The following is a 25,250-nucleotide window of genomic DNA, read 5'->3' as shown; positions in this document are numbered from 1 at the left end:
AATCAGTCCTGAATATTCATTGGAAGGACTGATGCTGAAGCTGAAACGCCAATACTTTGGCCACCTGATGCAAAGAACTGACTCCTTAGAAAAGACCCTGATGCTGGGAGAGATGGAAGGTGGGAGGAGAAGGGGACGACAGAGGATGAGATGGTTGGATGGCATCGCTGACACGATGGACGGGAGTTTGAACAAGCTCCAGGAGTTGCTGATGGACAGGGAGGGACAGGGAAGCCTGGCGTTCTGCAGTCCATGGGGTGGCAAAGAGTCAGACACGACTGAGCAACTGAACTTAACTGTGCTGGTCTTTGTTGCTGCGCAGACTTTTCTCTAGTTGTGATGAAGAGGGGCTACTCTCTAGTTGCTGTCCACAGGCTTCTCCTGGCAGTGGCTTCTCTTGTTGTGGAGCAGAGCCTCCAGGGCACATGGGCTTCAGCAGTTCCAGCTCCTGGGCTCTAGAGCACAAGCTCAATGCTGGCCCACAGGCTTAGTTGCTCCACAGCATGTGGGATCTTCCCTGATCAGGGATGGAACCCATGTCTCCGGCATCGTCAGGCAGATTCTTATCCACTGAGCCACCAGGGAAACCCTGATATCTTTTATTTCTCCTTTAAAGATTTTACAGTTTTGGAATCTGCTGGTTTCCTCTGTAGCCATTTAACAGAATCTTTGTGGCACCAAATTACAGACTTCGCTCTTTCAAATGCAACTCCTTATCCTCTCGCTCTTTAACCTAGAAGATCTATGTGCATTTCAAGTTGTTCATAGCTCAGGGAAGTAATCTATTTGATTTGGGCTTGTAAAAAGAAATAAAATTACATGTGCTTCTTGAATAACAATATGTGATTTCTCTCTCTGAAGGGTCAATAGGAATTAGCCTGCATACATCATTTTACACAACTGATGCCTAATCACATGAATAACCAAGTTCATGTTTTTTTCTGCCAGGAGAGGGATATTAAGTGAACATCACAACCTCTTGAAGAGATTCCAGGCATTTCAGTATTAATTTTACTTGGGCAGTAAAGTCTTGCAAATAGTTTTCAGGTGCATCAGCTACTCCCCGACAGAGGCAATTCAGCTTCCAAAATTATGGAGAATTCCCCTCGCTGCTATCTTCTTTTTTCACCTCCTGGCCATCTCTCCTTCCTGTCCCCTCCTGGCAAGTGCTCCCACACTGCCCCGCCCCCACAATGTCCCTGCAAAGGCAGAGATCCATAAAACACAACACAGGAACCCATTAGCTCACCTGCAGAAGCACACACTTCTCCAATAGCTGGGGGGGAGCTGAAGGGCTGGAGGAGAAGAGACAGGCAGCTGGCTTCAGGCCATCTCGTACCAGTGAATGGTTCCACTGCATGTGAAAGTCAGGTGGTGGGTCTTTCCACCAGAATCTTGTGTCCTCAGAGCAGACAGAGGTATCACCAAAGAAACACTTGGGACTGGATGCAGACAGGTGAAACACCACACCACAGGCTCCAGTTACCCAGGCCACCCGAAAGCCTCTTGCAAAACAAACCATCCACCTCACCCAATTCCTGCTTCTCTCTCTCCCTGAATTAATAACTGTCCCCATGCTGCCCCCATTGGCTCCTGAGAATGCTCCCGTTGGTACACCTAGAACGCTACAGCTTTTCTTTATTTATTTCAATCTCTTTCTCTATTAGCTCTTCAAACCCCCCGCACTCAAAAGGAGGTACCGATGTCAGGATTTTTCTTAGAAATTCCAGAGTTTAGCACTGTACCTGACACTTACTTACTAGATGTTTTATAAATGTTTGTTGTTGAATGAATGACTAGAGAGGGTCTAAAAACAGAAGAACAAGCCTGAGCCAATTCAAACCTCAAGAGCCAGCTTTTGCTAAAAGCCATATATTCTGCCCATAAGATCTTGGACTTCTTGGAATTAAAAAGAGAGAGAAGAGGGAATTTTAGATATTATAGCAATAATTTTCAGACATCACAGTTTCTAATACCCTATGTCTCCACTGAGATACACCAATTTCACAGGATTTTAGAAATACTAGAGTGTTACCTAGCCTTAATGGAATGTCTTATATTTGTAAAAACCTAGTATAAAATTGCTGAGTAGAAGTTCCCAGATCCCTTACTTCATGACTTCATGCTTCTTTAAGCTGTTCTTAGGGAGGTGGAAAAAAAAAAAAAAAACCAATCAGAAAGTTTAAAACTACCTGCATCTTGTCTTCATCAGATTTGATCCTTTCACTTATTTAAAATTCATAATCACCCTGGCCTCAATTAGAATTGCTAAAGAACATAGAAAAGGTCAGATAGGATGAACCCCCTGGCCTGTTTAGCCAAGTCACTAAAAATGGTAAAACCTTGCTGATTGGTGCTGGGAGGAAGGAAGGGGGTTGGGGCTCCCAGCAGAGGTGGTCCAGAGCCTGACACCCCTGTTGGTCCAGTTCCATGTGTCTGGATGTGAGGGGACTGAGATTCGGTGCAGAAGCAAAACTTTTGGGCAGTGGCCAACTGTTTGATGAGCTTTAGTGTAATCAGGGAGGACCACGCATGGGTGATTCCAGCCTCAGGAAAGGGGTCAAAAGGAAAAGGGAAATGCAGTTCATTGTGCCACTTCCTTGCACCAGTCCTACTGCCTAACGGATGCTTCTGCAGGGCTGGGGCGGGAAGTCCCTGCCCCTGGAAATGTGGAATCCCCAAAGGCATTTCTGAGGGGTACTGAATGAGGGTTTCTTCCAGAATACTGTCCACAGGGAAGAATAAAGTACATCTCCAACTTCAGTGTAGTAATGTGCTACTTAAGGCTCATCCATCTACTTGTCTAAGCAAGTTGAGTAGCCCATGTCATGAACTCAATTATATTTTTAGTTTTTCTGTCCTCTGTGGAAAGAATTGAGTCCGTTTGGCCTTCAGTAGTGCTGCCTGAGAGTGGGGAAGAGCCCACCATGAGACCATGATACAACCAGAGATATGATGACAGTAATAAGCCTTATTTGGAACCAAAAGGAACGGGGTTTTGGTAATGCTGGAGACCCAGGTTCAATCCCTGTGTCAGGAAGATCCCCTAGAGAAGGAAACGGCAACCACTCCAGTACTCTTGCCTGGAAAATTCCATGGATGGAGGAACCTCATAGGCTACAGTTCATGGGGTTGCAGAGTTGGACACGACTGAGCGACTTCACTTTCGCTTTTTTGGTAAGCCCCTGGGGGTCTTATCTAAGGGGTGCACAAAGAGAAGGCCCTGGGAGGTGAAAGACTGTGTATCACCGGCTGCTGGGGAGTTATATCAGGAGTGCACATTTGCTGTGACTCTGCAGGCTGTTATTCAGGGCATGTGCTTGATGACATGCGAGGCTGGCATCAGTTTAAACCCACCCCCAACCCCCACCCCGCCACACACAGGCCTCTTAGCCAAAACATTGGATGCTGAGGCAACAATACTTTGGAATAGTTTACTAAGCTCTGGATCATACCTTATTGTAAAATGTTAAGGAAGGGGTTAAGCTAACTTTTAGGATAATGTTGAGGAATAGAAAGGAGAGACAGAGGGAGAAAAGTGGTCAGGATGCGATACCCAGAGGGCCTGAAAGGTACCGGAAGGATCTGACTTTAATTGGAGAGATGGGAAATGCTGGTGTTCATTTCATTATTCTTTAAACTCTACATAAATGCTTGTAGATCCTGATTTGTATTTATGATGTATTTTAAAATAAAAAAAATGAATTCCTTCCACAAAAATAAAGACCGAGAGTCTGAATGAAAGAAACTGATAAAGAACCAAAAAAGTTGCCAAAATAAGGTCACTAAGACCTTGAGTGAAAAGGTAAAATATTAACCAGAGAACTAATACTCTCTCTCTCTGCCTTCCCTGGTAAGACTTTTGCTGACTGGAAAAACCATCATGGGAGTGAGAAGCATTAGAACTTATCCATGAATTACATTTGGGAGAAAATACTTTTTCCTCTCCCTTCCCATGCCGCTCATCAGGGTAGGAGTGATTCAGAACACTTTCTTTCCCAAAGGTGAAAGGTTAGAAATAGTGCCCACACTCTAACCATTGGACAGAGTCCCACTTGATGTCAGAATGTGCTGTCTGTAGTCCTGGGCCTTCTGAGTGCCTCATCCTGCCCCTGGCCGCTGCCTGTCCCTCTGTCCAAGTCTCTCCATTATGCCCTCTGCACCACCTCAATATTTCTTATGTAGCTTCAATCTTTACATGCCTCAGATAGCTCATTTTTTCCCTGAGCCCCCAGCTGAGCCAAGTTCCCAACATTTGGATCCTTTGATCTGTTAAAACCAACCTCTTCCTCTAATTATTTTCTCTTCCACTCCATTGAACCCCTTCCAGTTGCCTCTATTTCTCAAGAAGCCAGGTGTTTAATAAAGAATCTGGATGAGGTTCAGGCAGAATCAGGTACACGCAGCTGCTTGCCCTTGGGTCACTTGTTAACCTCCTCTAAGCAGTGAAGATGGTTTATTAAGGCCGGTAACATTCCAGAGATATGACAGTGTGTTGCACGAGGCAGGCGCTCAGTAATTATTGCATGAAGGAATTAATTGGGATCCCTTTTAAATGAGCTAGGCTGGATTCCAACTTACGCTTAATCTGTGTCCCTATCCCACTGTCAGCCCAGGTCTTTCTGCTTTTCCAGTTTAATAGCTTATTTCTTTTATGCTTTAGTTTACACATTTTCAAATCAATTTTCTTCTGTTTCCTGCTCATATATTTAACCTCATTAGTTTAATTCAGGTTGCAGGATTTTACTAGTAGCTTTGCTTACTAGATTAGCATTATTTCTAAGTTACTCTGTTTTACCCCTTTCTCTAAATAACTGATCATCATGTTCATATTGTCTTATTATTAATTCCTCTTTACTGGAGAGTAGACTTTGCTTCTGTATTTGTGAATTTCAGCTTTTTTTAATTAGCCCATAGCACAAAGTTCATCATATCCTATGATTCTGACACAGGTTTGGGTTAAGGATACAGATCATTGTTTTAAGAAGGTATGATGTCTGGGATTTGCTTGAAAATAATCAAGTGGAAGGATTATAGAGGAAATAAGATTACTGTGGGCTGATAATTGCTAGAGTCAGGTGATGGATACATGGGGCTCCTTGTGTTATTCAATTATGTAAACCTTTGAAGTGTTTCCACAATAAAAACTTTTTTAAAAAACAGGAACATATAAATAAAATATAGATGTATAAATAAAAGTTGACACAATGGGTGATCTTAGGATATACAGAGAGGGAACGCCTCCCACATTCTCCAGCCTTCCCTGTCACCCTCGGTCTCCTGGAGGTTCGGCCAGTCCTCTAGGCTCAGTGTGGAATTTAGCTCCTGCTCTTCCTTTCTTCACAAACTCTCTTTCTCACCTGGAAGATTTCCTCCTGCCTGTATGGGGCTCCTTCAGCACCTCACGTCCGCAGTGCTAATCATCTGCGCTCTCACACGCTTTCAGCAGCCACCGTCCTATGTCCTGATCATACTTCAGTTTTTTACATGACACAGATCTCTGCGTGCTGACTGTCTAGCACTCTGGCTGAGGCCTTCAGGTTATGTTTTAATGCAGAATTTACTTTTCCTCAGCATCAGTCAACACATAACACGCACATATAATCCAGCCATTTCTGGCTTAAAATCCTTCAGATCTCTGTGTGAACTTCAAGTTCAGTATTCTTCACCTCCACCTTGTGATTTCCTACCATTTCCAGCTTCTTTCTCTACCGTCCTCTGATATTCACTTTCTCTTTTCCACTTATATTAACTTCTCTCATTTGTGGATGACAGATCATGCTTTCTTAACAATCTGCTAAACTTTGACCACGCTGTTCCCTGAGATGGGGGTATCCTTCTGTCATTTGGCATCTGGAGGATTTCAGCAACTTTCACTTACACCCCAAGACTCAATTCAAGCATCACTCCTTCTGGAAGACGTCCCTGGGCGGTCCACATTGAGTTAAATGCCCCGTTTCAATACCTTTTTCCATTGTACTCTTTGTCGACACCCACCCTAATACTTTGAAACCCAACTGTCATCACTGCTGTTCATTTCCTTTCTACGCTGTGAGCTGTTTGACCTCTTTCAACTCTTTCTTTCCAGAACCCAGCACAGTGCCTGGCACATAGTAGATATTTCAATGAATGAACAGAGAAATGGAAAAATGAATGCTGTCTTCTGAAGGGAGCACCTCCCTACTCAAGGGCCTTCTCAGAGGTCTAGGTCCTGGACAGCTCCTGCAGGCTTTCTGCCTCCTAATTGCCTTCTTCACCCTCCCTGACCCACCTGGTTCTGGCTGTAACCCAAGTGTCCCTGTCTCCATTGAGATCTTCCTACTTGGTGTTCCATCAAGATGAGTGTTGTCCAAAGTGTGACACACAGTAATTTTTAGGTGATGCTCAGACAAATGTCTTTTGACAGTCTTGTATTTACATTCATATATATTTGGCAGAAGGGAATGAGCACATAAAACCTGTAATTTCACAGAGAATATTGCTTAGGATGAGACAAATGTAGCACTGTCATGGGAATCAAGCTTACCTAGACCTCATAAATCAGGGGTGCAGTGCTCAGGCATAATCATAAGTGTTCCAAGCCCTCAATAACGGAACCCTCGGCCAGGCCCATTAGAAGCATAGACAACCATGACTCACACCAAGAGGGAAGGACTCCCACATACTGAATTTTATAGGTACCTCTGTGTTTTATTAAGTGATATGTTGAAATATCACTTCCTAAAGTTGCTGGGTATGTATATGTACACCTAAATATAACCGATAAAATAGTTGAATATTTTTGAGCTGTCTTAACCACATCCTTGGTCTCCCTAGGTGGTGCTAGCGGTAAAGAATCCACCTGCCAATGCAAAAGACATAAGAGACACAGGTTCAATCCTTGAGTTGGGAAGATCCCCTGGAGAAGAGCATGGCAACCCACTCCAGTGTTCTTGCCTGGAGAATCCCATGGATGGAGAAACCTGGAAGGCTACAGTCCCTAGGGTTACAAAGAGGCAGACACTACTGAAGAAACTTAGCATGGAAGCATGCACATAGCCATGTCCTAATGCAAGTTCACATTTTTAGTGGGTTAATATAGAAACTAACAGGTTTGTCTCATTGATGTGGATCTCTATCTTTGTCTGAAATCCTAAACTTCTAGTTATTTTGCCAAAAGTTCCTTTATAATCGACAAGAAACTTATATTCAACCATACATTTTATTTATTTATTTTTTAGCTGTGCTGGGTTTTAGTTGCTGCACATGAGATCTTCAATTTTCATTGTGGCATGCAGGGATCTTTAGTTGTGGCATGCAAACTCGTAGTTGTGGCATGTGGGATCTAGTTCTCTGACCATGGATGGAACCCCGGGCCCACTGCATTGGAAGTGCAGAGTTTTAGCCACTGGACCACCAGGGAAATCCCCAGCCACACATTTTATAAGTTAGTTTGACTTATTCTGTTTTTCATTTGTTACTTTTACTTTTCATTTTTAAAAGTTCAATAACATTGTTTTTATAGAATTTACTATATTTCATCAAATCTAATATATCACTGATAAGTAAAATACATTATTTTATGTGCTACTAAAAGATGATGTTGCCAATTATAATTGTAAGATGCTATTAATTTTAAGATTCATCTCAATTTCAGAGGTATTAAAATTATTTTCAAGTTGATAAAATGTCATATATGTATACTTCTATTTCAGCACATAATACTTATACTCCATTTGTCATAGTAATGTAAAGTTTCTCCTTTGAATGAATATAATTGAACAACAATTGATTTAGCATAAAATATTGTGTAAGTAGGAGTAGAGGTGGTATGTGTGCATTCTGTCTTGTTTTATTCTTTGCAACTCCATGGACTATAGCCTGCCAGGCTCCTCTGTCCATGGGATTTTTCAGGCAAGAACACTGGAGCAGGTTGCCATTCCCTCTTTCAGGGGATTTTCCCAACCCAGGGATTGAACCTTCATCTCTTGCGTTTCCTGCATTGCAGGAGGATTCTTTACCTGCTGAGTCGTTGGGGAAGCCAGAGGTGGTATATAGTATAGCAGAATCCTCGAGGTGGTAGCCAAGTGCTCTGCCTTCGACGAGAGTCTAGACCCAGATTCTGTCACTTGTCCACCCCTGCCAGCTCAGACCAACCAGCCACCCTCTAGTCCTAGCCCTGTGCCCAGATCCACATGAGGGAGAGCCTGACTTCCAATGAGAGTGGGAGAGGAGTCTGAGCCCAAGCTCAGGAATCTGAGATGCTCAGGTTGAGGAATGTGACTATCATTCTTTGAAGTTATTTGATGAGAGTGAAAAGAAATTCCCAGGACTCATTATAGGCATTGGAATAACCTGGTGTGTGCGTGTGTGTGTGTGTGTGTGTGTGTGTTAGTTTCTCAGTTGTGTCTGACTCTTTGCAACCACACGGACTGTAGCCTACCAGGCTCCTCTGTCTATGGAATTCTCCAGGCAAGAATACTGCCATGAGTAGCCATTCCCTTCTCCAAGGGATCTTCCCGACCCAGGGATTGAACCTGGGTCTCCTGCATTGCAGGCATATTCTTTACCATCTGGGAATCCCAGGGAATCCCAGGAGGAATCTGGACTTGCCTCTATTTAAATAACAGCATACTCAGAGGTTTCTCTTTTGTATTCTTTTGAACCCAAGAAATAAGTGAGGAGAGAAAAAGAGCATTTGAGTATCTGTTGATGAGCAATTTATCTACTGATAATGGCTGAAAACTGAAAGTGAAAGTCACTCAGTTGTTGCCGACTCTTTGTGACCCCATGGACTGTACATGGGATTCTCTAGGTCAGAATACTGGAGTGGGTAGCCTTTCCCTTCTCCAGGGATCTTCCCAACCCAGGGATCGAACCAGGTCTCCCTCATTGCAGGCGGATTGTTTACCAGCTGAGCCACAAGGGAAGCCCGAGAATATTGGAGTGGATAGCCTATCCCTTCTCCAGGAGATCTTCCCAACCCAGGAATCGAACCAGCATCTCCTGCATTGCAGGCAGATTCTTTACCAACTGAGCTAACGGCTACCTGAGCACTAAACACTCAGTTTCAGTGATTATCAAACCAAAGAATGGTCGACTTTGTTCTTCATAATAGATCTGTCAGTTGAGAGTAACTATAAATAATTTGAAGCAAAATGTATTTCATTGAGAAAGTAGAGAAGCAGCTGATTTCCTTCTTCCAGAATAAGAAAAGTGAAATCACTTTAGAGGGAAGAGTGAAAAACGGTTAAGTTTCTATTGGTGAAACTCTGTGCTTTCATATACCATCTCTCTGGATGTTGCAGGGGATTTGTGTTCCTCATGCTTCCAGCTCTCACCTTGCTCTGGATCCAGCCCTTGGACTGCAGTGCACATTTCCCTGGGAGCCATGCACAGAACCCTTCGATTAATTCAGTGCTTATTCTTAAAGGTTATTGTCATCATTAACCAGATGCAATAGTGCAGGAGATCACAAGCCATATAGGCTCTATCGCTTGTCTGTTTTTGCAAACTTGATTTGGAAGGTTTTAATGTAGGTGTAATTGAGAAGATAAATTGAACACATATGCATATTCTAATAAAGGTATTCTTCCAAGTCAGCAAATAATCACATCATATTAAGGACCAAGGAAACTATTACAGTATAATAAAGTGGAAAAGCCTTATAATAAAAGATTATTTATAGGCTATTGGTTATTAGTACAGTTTTTAAAATATAATCAATAACAATTAGCAAAATTGATAATATTGGAGATACAGCTGTTTCCACTCACTAGTACAAATAATACGAGCAGTAATTCTATTTAGTAATATCAATCGAAAGCTAAATCTCTCCCACGCTCTTTGTCTGTCCTTATGGGTATTTTTGTATATCAGATCATTACTGCACATTTTATAAGAACTATTTCCTGGTATTCATAAAAGTTATTGGTATCATACAGTAAATTTTGAAATTTATTCCTGGATTAGAATAAAATTATAGGAATAACCCAGTCCTGTCTCCTTGCTCCAAACAGATGTAGTGGTCAGAAAGCCAAATATATTAAGAAGCAGAATCATGGGATCTTGACGTCTTAGGTCAGGTTCCCTAGAAACAGAGTCTGAGACAGGGATTTGCATGCAGGTGATTTCAGCTCAGTTCAGTTCAGTCGCTCAGTCGTGTCCGACTCTTTGAGACCCCATGGACTGCAGCACGCCAGGCCTCCCTGTCCATCACCAACTCCCGGAGCTTGCTCAAACTCATGTCCATCGTGTCAGTGATGCCATCCAACCATCTCATCCTCTGTCGTCCCCTTCGCCTTCTGCCTTCCATCTTTCCAAGCATCAGGATCTTTTCCAACGAGTCAGTTCTTTGTGTCAGGTGGTTTATTAAGGGATAAGCCTATAAGAAAGTGAGAGGAGCAGGATGGGGCAGGAGAAATGCCAAGTAGCATGTGGATCAGATGGTCTATCCCTGGCCTGATGAAGGCAGAGGGATAAATTCCACCATAGAGGATGGCTGTGAGCCTTTATAAGTCAATATTCACAGCAGCTGGGGGGTGGGTGTAGGGGCCAGGATCACGGATCTGCTTAGAGCATGAACAGCACTCTGTGTGCTATGCTTAGTCGCTCAGTTGTGTTTGATTCTTTGCGACCCCATGGACTGCAGCCCGCCAGGCTCCTCTGTCCATGGGGATTCTCCAGGCAAGAATACTGGAGTGGGTTGCCCTGCCCTCCTCCAGGGGATGTTCCCAACCCAGGGATTGAACACATGTTTCCTGCATTGCCTGCAGATTCTTTACCATCTGAGCCACTAGAGAAGCTCAAATAACATAACCTTAGAATGAATATGTTGCAGATTCTAGGAATCAACCTGGGATCCAGGAATCAACCCGGGGTCTCCTGCACTGGTGGATTCTTTACCAGCTGATCTACCAGGAAAGCGCCATCATTTGGTGACTGGAGGTGAAGCCCAGATGGGAGGGACAAGGATGACTCCCAGGTTTATGACTTGAGCAAATGAATAGATTCCTGGATATAACCGCAACACTCCCCTCGTGGCACCAAAAATTAAGATTACAGAATGATGGAAAGATTCATTTTAGAAGAAACTTTTCTTTAGCTTTTACTTTCTAGGTAAAACTACCAACTTCTTGATGTATTTGTATAGGTTCAGTTTTCCATTAAAAAAGATAAAGACTTTCCTTTTTAAAGTTTGCTCCAGGTGACTCCAGTGGTAAAGAATCTGCCTGCTACTGCAGGAGACGTAAGAGATGTAGGTTCAATCCCCGGGTGGGGAAGATCCCCTGGAGAAGGAAATGGCAACCCACTCCAGTATCCTTGCCTGGAGAATCCCACGGAGGGTCCACGGGGTTGCAGAGTCAGACATGACTGCGCACACACACACCAGACACACTGGATCTTTTCTATTTATTCTGCTTCCTGTTGAAAGTAGATCCCCACTGGTTCTAGGATTTTAATAATTGAACATTCAATCCCAATATTATGTTAGTTTTTAATGAGAAAGCAGTTATGTGTTGTTCTTTTTTTAATGTTTTGTTTTGTTTTAATTTTTAAAATTTATTTATCTTTGCCTGCGCTGGTTGTGTTTTGTTACCTGAAGGCATCTCATCGTGGTGGTTTCTCTTGCTGCAGAACACTGGGCTCCAGGTGATGGGCTCAGTAGTTGTAACGTTCAGGCCCAGTTGTCCTTGGCGTGTGGAATCCTCCAGGACCAGGAATCAAACCTGTGTCCTGTACATTAGCAGGCAATTCCTAACCACTAGACCACCCGAGAAGTCTGTTATGTGCTGTTCTTAACATCTTCATCCTTTACTCCAGTGGTCATTAAACTGTGGTGTGTGGGCCAGATCAAGCCTACGACCTGGTTTTGCATGGCAGGAAAACTAGAAGTTTTTACATTTTTAGAGGTTTGCTTAGGAAAAAAAAATAAGTAACACTCAGTATGACTATATGATTCACAAAGTCAAAAACATTTACTACTTAGCCATCTACCATAAGAGTTTGCCAGCCCCTGCTTCCATTCATTATGGTCTCAGACTTTTTTTTCAGATGTGTGCTGATTCAATCTGTATTTTGAAAGAAAATCTTATGTTCAAAAATTTTATATTAATAAGCCATTTTGTTGTTGTTCAGTCACTAAGTCATTTACGACTCTTTACAACTCCTCGGATTACAGTACCCCAGGCCTCCCATCCCTCACTATCTCCTGGAGTTTATTTACTTATTATTTATTAATTAGCTAAATGTATTTTTATTTGCCTATTATTTATTAAATAAGCAATTTATGAAACTATAAAATTATTTATTTTATATGAAGATTCATCACAGAATTTATATAAATAAATTCTATCTCATTGGAACAATCATTTTAATGGGATTCTTCAACAAATTTAGAATCATTCACTTTGAATAAAATAAATATGCATAATTTGTTTTCTAGTTTGAAAAAATGTTACAACCTATTCCATGATGATTGTAAAAAAATTGAAAAATACAAATAGATACAAATGTCAAAAAACACCTGCAATTTGCCTTCCAGAGTCAACCACCATTAACATTGGGCTACATCTTTTTCTAGGTATATATCCATTTAATTTTTTAAAATGTGGATCACATTGTGTGTATAATAGTATACCCTTCTTTATTCATTTAATGTTATAATTTTCAAAAGCATCTTACTTGACTGCATTTATTCCACAGAATGAATATGTCACAATTTATTTAAACATCTTCCAATTTGTTGACATTTAGGTTGAAGCTAATTTTTCACTATTGTATATGCCACAATGAGCATCTTTATGTATAAATCCAGATCCTCATTTCTGTGTCCTTAGGCTACAGTTTTCAAAGAGTAACTATTGTCTCCCCTCCCATTCCCTTCCTTGTCTTCCTTGTCAACAGGCTCTTGTTACCAGAGACCCATAAATGATGGAGGTCCTCAGGGCTAGAGACTGGTCTCTTCTCACCCTCTCTGTTTGTCTCCAATGTCACAAATACCGAACTTTCACACCTATATGCTGCAACTCCCATATTTATTCACCCCAGATCACTCTTCTAAGTTCCAGACCTACATACCCAAATACGTTCTTGTGATCTCCATTTGTATGTCTTACACCAACTCAAACAGAAGATGTCCCAAAAGGAGTCAATGTTTTCCTTCTTTCTGCTCCCCTGCCCAAACTCCCTCCTCCTAACTGCCCACTTCAGTAAAGAGACATCACCTTTGCACTAAATTCCCTGTGATAACAACCTGGAAACTGTCAGTGACATCTCTCTCTCCCTCACTACCTCCATCTATTCAGTCACCAGATCCAGTGGATTCTATCATGGAAATAAATGTTCAGTATTTCTATTTCACCCTATCTCCCCAACTCTCACCTAAGCCACATCCATCTCTTTCCTGGACTGCTATATTTGTTTCCTAATGGGTCTCTCTGCATCCACTCTTGTCCGGCTCGATCCTGTCCCCATGCAATGCTTCACCATGGAGAAAGTGTCAAAAAAGTCTGTTTGTACAACCCCTAAGTAGCTGTTGGGATGAAGGTCTTCATGACAACCTTGCCTCCCCTTTCCACTTCATCTCGCCACTTTCCCTGAACTCTCTTGCTCCAACCCAGTAGTTGCCTTTCAGTTACTCAATTGTGGTGAGCTTCTTCCAACCTCAGAACCTTGTCCAAGATGCCCCCTCTGCCTGTTAGATTCTTCTCTCCCTCTTCAGCTGACCACCCTGTTTCCTGACCCTCCCCCAACACGCACACTACGTCCATGTGCTCTTGGTGTTATGGCCATTGACTTTGGGGGCACTTATTACAAACTGTAATCCAAATTATTACCTTTTTTCCTCTGTAATGTCTTTTTCTCTGCTACAGTGAAATTCCATTTTAGGGCAATTAGTATTTATTTCTTTTACCTCTATATCTCTCAGTGCCTGGCATGTAATAGGTGCTCAATAAACATTTGTTGATTAACAGATCATGGAGTATAAATATTGTAAAGACATTTAAAAGATATTATTATATAATATCTCAGCCGGTTTATAACCCCATTAACCATATATGAGTGTTCCTTCTATCACATCCATCCTGACACTGACACTGTCATTCTAAATAATTTTTAAATATTTTTACAGGCAAAATTTTACCTCATTATGATTGAAATTGCCTTTCTTTGATTACTAGTGAAGTTGAACACTTTTCACAAATTGGTAGCCTCTCATATATTTTCTGTGATTTTAAAATTCATGACATAATGCTTTTACTGAACCATTTTTGTTGCACTATTTTGGAAATTTATTTAGACTAATAACCTAAAACACAGTGCCACCCAACCTGCTTAACTTCATTTGAAGGTCTGGACAGATCTGGGAAATACTGCTCCACGAAGTTTACGTTTAGTCATTTATGATTCCCCCTTAACTGGGATGATCATGTAATTTATCATGGAAACTGGGACATTATTGAGAGTAAGGGAGGGTGCCATTAGTAATTATGCGAAGACAGCAGGTATAAACCAGGACTGTCCTGTACAAGCTAAGATGTATGGCCTCTTTAACTCATTTCACATGGACTTAGAATTCTCGGGATGAGGTCTCAGAGCAGAGGTCCAAGTGGTGATCCAGGGATAAACCGAGGACGTATATTCTGCTTAGTCGCTCAGTCATGTCCGACTCTTTGTGACCCCATGGACTGCTACTGGCCAGGCTCCTCTGTCCATGGGGATTCTTCAAGCAAGCCTACTGGAGTGGGTTGCCATGCCTTCCTCCAGGGGATCTTCCCAACCCAGGGATCGAACCCAGGTCTCCTGCATTGCAGGTGGATTCCTTACCCACTGAACTACCAGGGAAGCCCAAACTGAGGATAAACCTGCTTTTTGTCCTGAATTTTAATTCAGATGGCTCTGTGCTGTTCAGTGATTCATTGGCTCAACCTGTGACTTCCTGTTGCCCCTACTGACAGCAGCACTCATTTGCCTGACCCTTGGAGGCATCTGATGATTTCGTTCAAGTCTCCTTTCACGATGAGGCCAGTGGCCCAAAGAGCTGCAGGGACCACCTTGCCCCTAAATGTAGAGTTGGCCAGAGGCAGAGGCAGAGTCAGGTCTCTTGGAAGAGTTCTTCCTGTCCCACCTCACCACCTCCCTCTTCACCTTCCAATGCATTCCTCTTGCTTACATTACACTGACAATGCCAACAGCCACTTTCGAATTTTAGAATGCTTCCAACGTTATGTCAAGACGTGGCCGGAAGTTTTCACTTCCATATATATACACACATATGTATATATGGAAGCGCTGAGTCTGTGCTGCGTCCTTATTGCCACGTGGGGGATTCCTCTAGTCGCAGCGATTGGAGGCTACTCTCTAGTTGCGGGATGCGGGCTTCTCATTGTGGCGCTTCTCTTGTTGCAGAGCACGGGCTCTAGGGCGTGCAGGCTTCAGTAGCTGCAGCACATGGGCTCAGTAGTTGAGCTTCCCGGCCCACAGAGCATAGGCTCAATATTTGTGGCACACGGGCTTCCTTGCTCTGCGCATGTAGGATCTTCCCAGACCAGCAATTGAACCCATGTCTTCTGCTTTGGCAGGCAGATTCTTTACCACTGAGGGAAGCCTCAGGTATACACTTTCTGAGCACTTCATTCTGTATCAGGTGATGGGTAAGTGGGCTTCGGTGCCCATCACTTGTAATGCTTCCCTCAGCTCAGGCAGTATGTCTACAAAATTTCCCAGCTTTTCCTAAACATCCTTTTATGTAATGTATACTCTTCAATGGACTTCCCAGGTGGCAGAAGACTTACAGACGTGGGTTCTATCCTGGATCAGGAAGATCCCCTAGAGGAGGGCATGGCAACCCACTCCTGTATTCTTGCCTGGAGAATCCCATGGACAGAGGAGCCTAGCGAGCTGCAGTCTATAAAGCCCACAAAGAATTGGACATGATTGAAGCAACTTAGCACGTATGCATACCCTTCAATAAAGTTCAAAAAAGAAATGCAGAGTTGCTGACAGACTTGCATTTTCAAGAAGTGCTAGGAACTTTTGGAAAGTAGAACCTGATGACAGAAAATGTCTGGGGAAAGAAAGACTGGAGGGTTTCGACGAGTTGAATTTTGTTTTGGTGTCATCCAGTCTGTGGTATGACTTGATTAGGAAAAGATAGCAACCTTCCTCTTCTAATCATGTCAACAGAGAAGGAATTTCCTACCAGTGGAATTCCCAGCAGAGCCTATGTGTATTGTTGTGTACTGAACAACTCCAGAGGGCATCATTTACATTGTCATCTATGTGAAGGGAACCAAATGGCCCCTCCTGGAAGGCACCTGAGGTGGGGTTCACAATCCTCCTGGCACTGTTCAGGGCAGTCTGTGTGGCCATATGCTCGGGTCCTGACTGACACATTCTACGTCAGTTTTCTCTGATAAAGATGCTGTCACTTTGCCACAGTTAAGACTTGCTTTCTCCGCCAATGCCTACAGATTTTTCTGGGTAATCTTCATCTCAAACACACGTTCACCTAGTTTCTGTAAGTGCTGTAGTATTTGTCAAGCCAAGTGTCCTGGTTTCAGGTTTAGAAAATAGGTCATTGGAGCTATCTTTTAAGGGCTGAGTTTTGCCTAGATTTTGCTATTTCATTTTTACTGAGGAAAGCACAGGAAATAAATGCAATCTCATGGTTTGCTAGAGAATCAAAATATTTCAGATAATTTTTTTTTAAGTTGTGTTTTTTTCATTAAAGCATAGCTCTATAAATGGAAGAAAAAAATTATGTTAGGTGCGTATAGGAACCATCTCCAAAACAGCTTCACATATAGACTAATAAGTTAAATCAATTCATTTGCCCTACAGAAATAAAAGAGACACAGCATGTATTCAACCTACCTAAGGGAGATAGACCTTGGTTATGAACTGCTGGAGGAACCAACATTGTATCTCTCAAGAAGGAAAGTGATAAAATGATGCAGAGACATTTCTAAAAGGTCCTTAAGCTAGAAGAAGCCTTTTAGTGCATTCACTTAATCATTCAGTTAATTCTTACTATTTGCTTAACCCTGGGAGCAGGCAGTGCAGCTCCTTCATGAGGAAGCTGAGGTCACAAAGGTGGTTAGAGACACTGTAGGAAAGAAGCCCAGATGTTCTATACCCAGGACACTCCGCCCCACAGTGCTGTTAAATATTCCCATATAGTCACACTCAGGTGATGAAACAGGAGAGCATCTGTGTACTGCATGTGACTTGCATGTAATTCGTGTAATAAAGATAAAATACAAACCCCTTTGCCAGCCATCTCTTTATTACTCTAAATGCCACAACTTAGAAAAGGTTCAGCATTAGGGCTAATAACTTCAGAATTAGTTTGGAAATTTTGCAAATAAATCTTTTCCCCACCTATTCTTACTCCTTATGATTTAAATATTTCAGTTGTGTCTTTTCACAAATGTTGCCTTTACAGATTAAAACCCTATAAATAGCACTGATCTCTAAGGAAGGTGATCTCATCCAAACCCTTTCAGTATTATTCCAGTTTCCTATCCATGTCAGAATGAAGACCTCAATCTTAGGGTGGCTGCCTTCTTAAAGGAGTTCATAATAATGTGAAATTCATTTTCTGAGATGTCTAGTCTCTTCCTTTTAGACAATGAAGTGCCCCAACTTGCTGATTACTGCTGAACTTGTTGACAATTGAGGACGTTGACTGGAGCACGTATGTGCAGAGGGGAACAGCTGCTCTTGCCAGCTGCCTTGTCCTCTGTATAGACATAAACACTGTGCAAGGAGCCTCTGCAAGTCAGGAGAAGAGAACTCACTGAGGTGGCTGTAAGGAATCAGTTTGGCTTAGTCAATTCATCTATATGCATCTGGACCAAGGGATGCTAAGCTCTTGGCTCTGTGACTAAGGGCAAGGATTCTGAAGCCCAGCTACCTGGAATCAATTCCTGGCTCTGCCACCCAGCTTTCTAGCTTTTGACATTAGTTGCTTAACCTAACCATCTTCAGCTTCCTTACCTATAGATGGAGATACTAGGTGGTGTATTTTTTTAATGGTTTTTGAGGATTAAATGTAATTATTAATAATTCCAGCAGTATACATCAATCAAGTTCCTATTCCATTCCAATTACCAGGAACAAGATAGAAATAGCCCCTCCCTTTATGGAATTTAGAGTCTTTTTTTCACACCCAAACTCTGATCCATTTGAGGGTTGTAAAGTCAATGGTGAAATGTGACCACATTTTGTTTTAAATGGATTAGGATAGGATTTTTACAAAACAAGAGTTTTAGGAAACTTTTTAGTATTTTTATATGTATGTATGGCCTGAGTCTTGATGTAAAATGGATTTTTTTAGTTAGTAAAGATGATCAGCAATTAAACAGCAACTTGGGTATAGCTTATGTGATAAGTGAAGTGTCATGGGAACATGGCAAAGTCATATGATCCCCTTCCGATGGGTACACAGAATCAGAGAAACCTTCCAGAAAGAAGTGACATTGGAGCTGAGACTTAAAGGATGAGTAGAAATTAACCAAAGGAAGTTGGGGGAGGTTGGACAGAAAGCAGTTGCTTTAAGGGCTGTAAGGAGCCCTGGTTAATGAAGCCAGGAGAGAACTGCCCAGATCTGCATGGAATGGGGGGGGTGGGGGGTAGAGGTGGTGGTGGCATCTTCGTTGTGGCCGTGGGCTTAGTTGCCCCATGGCACGTATGATCTTAGCTCCCCTGACCAGGGATCAAACTGGAGTCCCTTGCATTGGAAGGCAGATTCATAACCACTGGGCCACCAGGAAAACCTCTCAGATTTGCATTTTAGAAAAGCACTCTGGCTGCTTGCACAGAATGGATTAGCAGGGTTAGTAGGGACACTGTTCAGTAATTTCAGGACACAGTGGTCTAGACTAGGGTGGGAGCAGTGGGCTCTGAGAGGGACAGAACCCTGGTGATTGATGGGGCTGAAAGCGCTGGTCTGGGATGACACCCACCTGACTCACACGTCTGACACCTAATTTACAGGAGCTGCAGGGGACAAATCTAAGTCTGTAAGCCCCAAGCCCCTGACTTGAGGAGCTGTTCCTGTGAACAGGAAGACAGGGCCTTTCCATCATTTTGAAATCATTTCTTCATCCCATTGGACATATCTGTAGACTTGCCGGGCCTAGCAGTTGGCAGGGTTTCATGTTCCAAAGTGGGACGGTTCTTGGCAGGAGATGGAAAGCTGGAAACAGAATGCAAACTGGGCGAGCCAGGCACCTTGTATGAATAGAAAAGAGGAAAAAAAGGGATGGTACTTTCCCATCTGATCCAGAATATCTGGTCAGAAAATAATTTAAAAGGACAGATAATTCAAAGATGTTTCTATCTGGCTTTGAAATGCCGTGCATTTTTGGCAGGGATCTACCTTGCCAAATGTTTTGCTAAGACATCATTTTGCATTCCCTGAACACAGACCATCTGGGCAGCAGGGGGCTGAGCCTGAACCCAGGAGGGAGTCTGGGGGGCTGGCTGAGGAGGTCCTGATGCTTGAAAATTGGACGGAGACCACAGCTCTCCCGTATCGCCCCAGTAGATAAACATTTGTCTGTCTACCGGTGTCCCGCCACAGAGCACGAGCTTTTTCTGACCTAAGCCTTCACATGGTGACTTGAAAAGTAGCTCCCCAGTTTCCAGCACACAATGTCTTCTACTCCTATCCCTGGACACTCACAGGGCCTCCTCTGTTCCACAGGGGGCAGCCCACTGACCCAGGGCTCCGCAGCAACCTCAAAATCAAACCATATTTGGAGCAGGAGGCAGGCTGTTTACAGATGTTACCATAAAAGACATTTTAACTTATATTCCATCATCCTATTTTACAGAAGAGCTGTAAACGGGACAGACCAGAAGGCCCCTTTCCTGTTATTCATAAATAAGATAGCTGCTTCCAGACACGTGAAAAGATTAGCTTATCTTCCCTGGCTCAAGCCTACCTAAGAGAGGAAAAGAGTCTCATTTCACAGAAATCACTTAAACAAAGGGTCTCTCCCATTTAGGACTTAGAAGAAATGTCAGGGTGGCAGCCACTCCCTACTAAAGAATTCCAAGCATTCCCCCTTTTCTCTGTCTGGAGAGTGCCAAGCCAGGGCAGTGGCTTGGTCCAGACTAGAATTCACAGGGAATAATTAGTAACAGGCCCAAATCTGGAAGTTCAAGGAAACTGGCTTTCCCCAATCTGTAGTAAAATTAAGCACTGATTTTTTTTTTCTTGTTCTTCGTTTTCTTAAAAAAAAATTTTTCCCACTTTATTGAAGTACCAGTGACATACAAAATTATTAGATGTTTTAAGTGTCCACCATGGTGATTTCATATCTATAAATTAAATATATATATATGGGACCCCCCCACCCCTGCACCTAGTTACATCCCTCGCCTCGTGTATCTTTTTTTTTTTTTTTTTTTGGTCTGTGGAAGAACACTTAAGTCCCAAGTACTGTTTTTCATAATCAGAAAAGAGGGCATTTCCTTCTTCCCCAGAGTTGGCTAACAGTTTGTTCACAGGAAACTCTCAATCCTTAAAAGATGCTCTGTGACCCACCTCCTTTTTCCAAGGGTCAGTTCTTTCATTTCATAAAACCTTGTTCCTAAAGAGGATGAGCTAACAAACTAACGCCGTTGCAGTGTTTTGAAAAACCCAGCAGAGGTTTCTTTGACTCGGTTTTCCGAAAAAACTGAAGGAAGCCAAGCCAGGCGGCATGTGACCTGACACCCACCTCTTCCCCTCCTTTAAAGTCTCCTAGATCGGAGGTGGCCAAGGGGGAATTCGGAGGCATGCCCAAACCTTTAGAACAGATTCCCCACCTCCATGCCGTCTACTAGTCCCATCTGCACTCCTGTGTTCCTCATACACACACCTCTCACAGGTCATCCTCAGCGAGCAGCCAGGAAGGGAAAGAAAACGTGTGCTAAAGCAACAGGTCCCACCCACAGCCTGAACTTGGAAGGGGAGGCTGGAGCCAGGCGACAGGAGCTGGGCGGTGGAGGGAGAGGAAGCAGGGAGGAGGAAGGTGGAAGGGAAATGATGGTGCATGACCACGGAGCACACGTCACTCGGGCTCCCACATGGGCTTGTGTATGTGCGCGTGTAGGGGGAGGGAGGTCCTGCAAGGGGTCACCCGGGGACTTCCGCGTGGGTTTAGGAGACAGGGGCCTGCGCTTCGGGGTGCCGGGAGGTTTAGGCGGGGTAATGAACCCCGCAGAGAGGGCTTGACGCGCGAGCAGGAAATATGAGTGTGTCTGGGGGTTAAAATTCACCACACTCCCCAGGGCGCCAGCCCTGCCAAGTGGCCATGTCTGCGTCCCTAAAGCCCCAAAGTCCCCTTCCCTCGGGCCTTTTCCCGGCCCCTCCAACCCCGTCCCCGCCCGGCCTCCCGCCCCAGCCTGCAGCCGAGAAAGCCGGGAGAGCGGACTCCGCCGCGCCCGGCAGCCTCTGGGCATGCTCGGTGGCGGGACCCGCTCCGCGCCGGCAGGGCGCGTCCTCCTTCCCCCAGGGCGGCGGCGGCGGCGCCTGCAGCTACGGCCGCCGCGCCCCGGCCCCGCACACCTTTGAGGGCGGCGGGGGCCACCCTGCTCGGTGGGAGCCGAGAGTGCCCCCCACCCGGAACCTTCCGGCGAGCAGAGGCGGGGCTGGCTCGAGGGGCGCGGAGGCGAGAGTGAGACCTCCGAGCTGCCTGCGGTTCCTTAGAAAGTAAAGCTCAGCTCGCTAGCGGAGCCGGCCTCCCGGCCGCCGGCGGGGGCGGGGCGGGCCGGGTAGGGGGTGGTCTCCGCGCCGAGCGCGAGGTGCGAGTTTAGTAGCCGCCCACCCTCTTCTTGGTCCCCGCCCCCAGGGAATTAGAATTCGCTGGGAAAGTGTCTGGTTCTCGGAGAATCCCTGGAGCGGGGTGCGGGGGCGCACCCGGCACAAAATGGTTAAAAAAGTCCACGCGCGCCTAGGGGCCCCTCTTATGAAAAGTCTGCGCGCCAGCGCCTGGGCACCCCCTTTGCTGATTTGAGGGTCAGTTGCCCGGAGGAAATCCGCTCGTCGCAGGGGAAGGGATGCGATGAGGGAAGCCTCAAGCCGGTGCCGGCTCCCACCCCGACGCCTTCTCGGGGGCGCACCTCCAGACTGGCGGGCGCGGGGCACTGCTGGGCCGGGGCGTTCGCGGCGGGCGGCGGGCGGCCGGAGCAGGCTCGGCCAGCGGCTCACTCTCTCTGCCTCCTCCCCCCAGGATTACCGAGAGGATGGGATGGATCTAGGCAGTGACGCCGGCAGCAGCAGCAGCAGCAGCAGCCGCGCCAGTTCGCAGTCCAACTCCACCAAAGTGACCCCTTGCTCCGAGTGCAAATCCTCGTCGTCGCCGGGGGGCAGCCTGGACTTGGTGTCTGCCCTGGAGGACTATGAGGAGCCCTTCCCGGTCTACCAGAAGAAGGTGATTGATGAGTGGGCGCCGGAGGAGGACGGGGAGGAGAAGGAAGAGGAGGACGGGCGCCACGAGCGAGGGTACAGGGATGACCGCTGTCCGGCCCGGGAGCCGGGGGACGTGAGCGCCGGGCCCCGCAGCGGCGGGGGCAGGAGCGCCACCACCGCCATGCCGCCCCCGGTGCCCAACGGCAACCTCCACCCGCACGACCCCCAGGACCTCAGGCACAATGGCAACGTGGTGGTGGCCGGCCGGCCGAGCGGCTCCCGGGCCCCGCGCCGCGCGGTCCAGAAGCCCCAGCCGGCAGGGGGCCGGCGCGGCGGCCGGGGCCCGGCAGCCGGGGGCCTCTGCCTTCAGCCCACGGACAGCAGGACGTGCGTCCCTGAGGAGCCCCCGGCTCCCCCTATGGACTGGGAGGCGCTGGAGAAGCATCTGGCCGGGTTGCAGTTCCGGGAGCAGGAGGTGCGGAACCAAGGCCAGGCGAGGACCAACTCCACCTCCGTAAGTTGGCCGGGGTGCGTGCTCACGCGCGCACACACGTACCCACCCCGCGCACGGCCCGCACGCGCCCTCCCTGCGCTCGCGCCAGCCGCCGGCCCCATTCATTCTGCCGGGAGGGTGGGGGCCGGGCCGGGAAGGCTGCCTTCTGCTTCCTCGGGGTAGGGTTGCTCAGTCTCCGAGCTGTCTGGGTTTGCAGGATGGGCGGAGAGGAGGGAGGGGCAGACAGAGGGCAGCGGAAAGTCGGGTTAGTGGAACTGGCGACTCATTTTAATGGAATTACTTATGGAGACGAGACTGTGAGTCACTTGCCTGAAAATAAATCCGGGGAGATTTTGGCACCGAAGCCGGTACCCTGCGGGTGATATTTCAAGTCGTAATACTTGTGGCTTTGTCAAGCGTGGTAGGTCTCCCTTCGCTGCCACTGATGTCTCGCCCATATATAGGCTGTCCCTGCGTAGAAGCATGCATTCGCCTGCCCACACCTCCGGTGAGGCAGCACGCGTTGTTCCCTCTTGACGTGTGTGCGGATGCTCCTGAATTGGAATGGGCTGACCGCCCTCCTCAGACTTCTTTCCTTTCTGAAACCCGACTTATTGTTGACCTGCTAGGATAAGGGAGTGGTTCTTTCCTCTGTAGGCTGACTCACCCCACTGTCCGGTGAATCCCTCCTAGTTTTGATAAGAAGCCACTTGCGGTTCCTTCCCAGAGGCTGATGCCTCGGTCAGGAAACCCAGAGAGGAAAGGGTACTGGAGTGGAAAAGAGAGGGAGGGAAGGAGGGCTGCATCTATAATAAGAAGCTCTGGCAGGTTCACACTTGTCTCAACATCTCTTTTTGCCCCCGAGAGGAGAGCAGATAAATGACTTAAAAGAACAGCATTTTGAAAGTAGCTCCTCTATTTATCACTGTTTTGGGAGAAAGCAACAGTTGTAATTTGCAGTCATTAATGACGATCGTGTATGGGGTTGAAGGGTACACAGTTTAAATGAGGGTCTCTCTGTGTGTGGCAGCTGTGTGGCAGGCTAGGAGAATGCTTGCTTGCAGGTGTAATTTTTGGCTTCCCGGCCCCAGGGCTACTGGAAATTGGGTGCGTGCACTTCTGACTTCAGGGGTAAGGACAGTAACTGTGTTCCACAGAGAAATTGGCGTGGTTTCTATGAGAGAGAGCCCTTGGCTGACAGAGCCTATTGGTTAGTGTCCCTTGAGAAACTACCTATTAAATTAACACACTCGTTTTAATCCCAGCTGTTTACCATGGCCACTAGCAGACACAGAATCTTTCCATTACAGCCAGTACTTGCTCTTGTATCTTGCAATTCAAAACATCCTTCTCCCACTTGGTGCTGAGAAAAAATACCTGATTAAGCTCCCTGGACTTAAACAGTGACTTGAAGATAAAAAGTTTCTTTTACTATGGCCTGACATTTTTACATTCCAGGAAAATGTAATCATTGGGTTATACGTGCAAAGTTAGGGTTTAATTTGACAATGAGCTCCATTATTCAGAATGTTCTTGAGCACCCATGTTGTTGTTGGTCAGTTACTAAGTTGTGTCTGACTCTGGGTCCCCATGGACTGCAGCATGCCAGGCCTTCCTGTCCTTCACTATCTCCTGGAATTTGCTTAAACTCAAGTCCATCGAGTCGGTGATGCCATCCAACCATTTCATCCTCTGTCATCTCCTTCTCCTCCTGCCCTCAATCTTTCCCGGCCTCAGAATCTTTTTCCAAGGAGTTAGCTTTTTGCATTAGATGACCAAAGTATTAGAGCTTCAGCTTCAGCATCAGTCCTTCCAGTGAATATTCAGGGTTGATTTCCTTTAGGATTGACTGGTTTGATGTCCTTGCTATCCAAGGGACTCTTCGTGACTTCTGTGCTAAATTCAAAGTCTGATTCTCAGGGCTGCAGTGACACATCTGTCCACATAGGCCTGGAATTATGATGAGCAAGGTAGGGATACAGATTAGATTGACTTCCTTCTAGAAACTTAAAATCTAATGGCTCACCTAATAGACCTGCTTCTGCCAACACACACACACACACACACACACACACACACACTCCTTTTTAGCTATTGTGGAGACTGAATCTTTCCTTCTTGGGCCATCTTTGACACCTGAGGTGTCTTGTCTTCTCCCCTAGTAAACAGTTTGCTTGTGTGGGTTCCTCCCCCTTCCTTTTCTCACTGTCCTGAAGATGTCCCCACTGGGTGTTTCTTTCCCAGAAATTTGGGTTCCATTTGCTTTAAAGCAAGTATGTGTGCAGGGAAAAGGGAGGGGGAAATGGCCTTCGAGGTTGTTGAATATTGAATTTTTCCACAGTTTGGAAAAATTTGAACAAAACTACTAGT

The 25,250-nt window shown here is 45.5% G+C and overlaps 1 protein-coding gene and 1 long non-coding RNA gene across 5 annotated transcripts in view; one reads left to right on the top strand and one right to left on the bottom strand.

Annotated features, from left to right (window-relative positions):
* The window catches only part of LOC110130659 (schwannomin-interacting protein 1), an 846,110-nt gene that overhangs the window by 677,413 nt on the left and 143,447 nt on the right, over window positions 1–25,250 (top strand). For 2 of the 4 annotated variants that reach the window (XM_070466509.1, XM_020882813.2), the window contains one exon: window positions 22,209–22,901. In XM_070466509.1, coding sequence (XP_070322610.1) covers window positions 22,209–22,901 — 693 coding nt within the window. Of the gene's footprint in view, window positions 1–21,596; window positions 21,689–21,841; window positions 21,995–22,208; window positions 22,902–25,250 lie in introns of those variants that run through there. The other 2 variants (XM_070466508.1, XM_070466507.1) reach the window with 2 other exon arrangements.
* On the bottom strand, window positions 9,482–12,223 carry LOC139034760 (uncharacterized). Its single transcript, XR_011487303.1, has 2 exons — window positions 11,579–12,223; window positions 9,482–10,363 (listed from the first exon to the last, which is right to left on the bottom strand). It is a non-coding gene; the product is annotated as an uncharacterized lncRNA (long non-coding RNA).

The sequence above is a fragment of the Odocoileus virginianus genome, chromosome 4 (genome assembly GCF_023699985.2).
Source record: "Odocoileus virginianus isolate 20LAN1187 ecotype Illinois chromosome 4, Ovbor_1.2, whole genome shotgun sequence".
NCBI lineage: Eukaryota > Metazoa > Chordata > Mammalia > Artiodactyla > Cervidae > Odocoileus > Odocoileus virginianus.
This window is presented reverse-complemented; position numbering and strand designations above follow the sequence as displayed.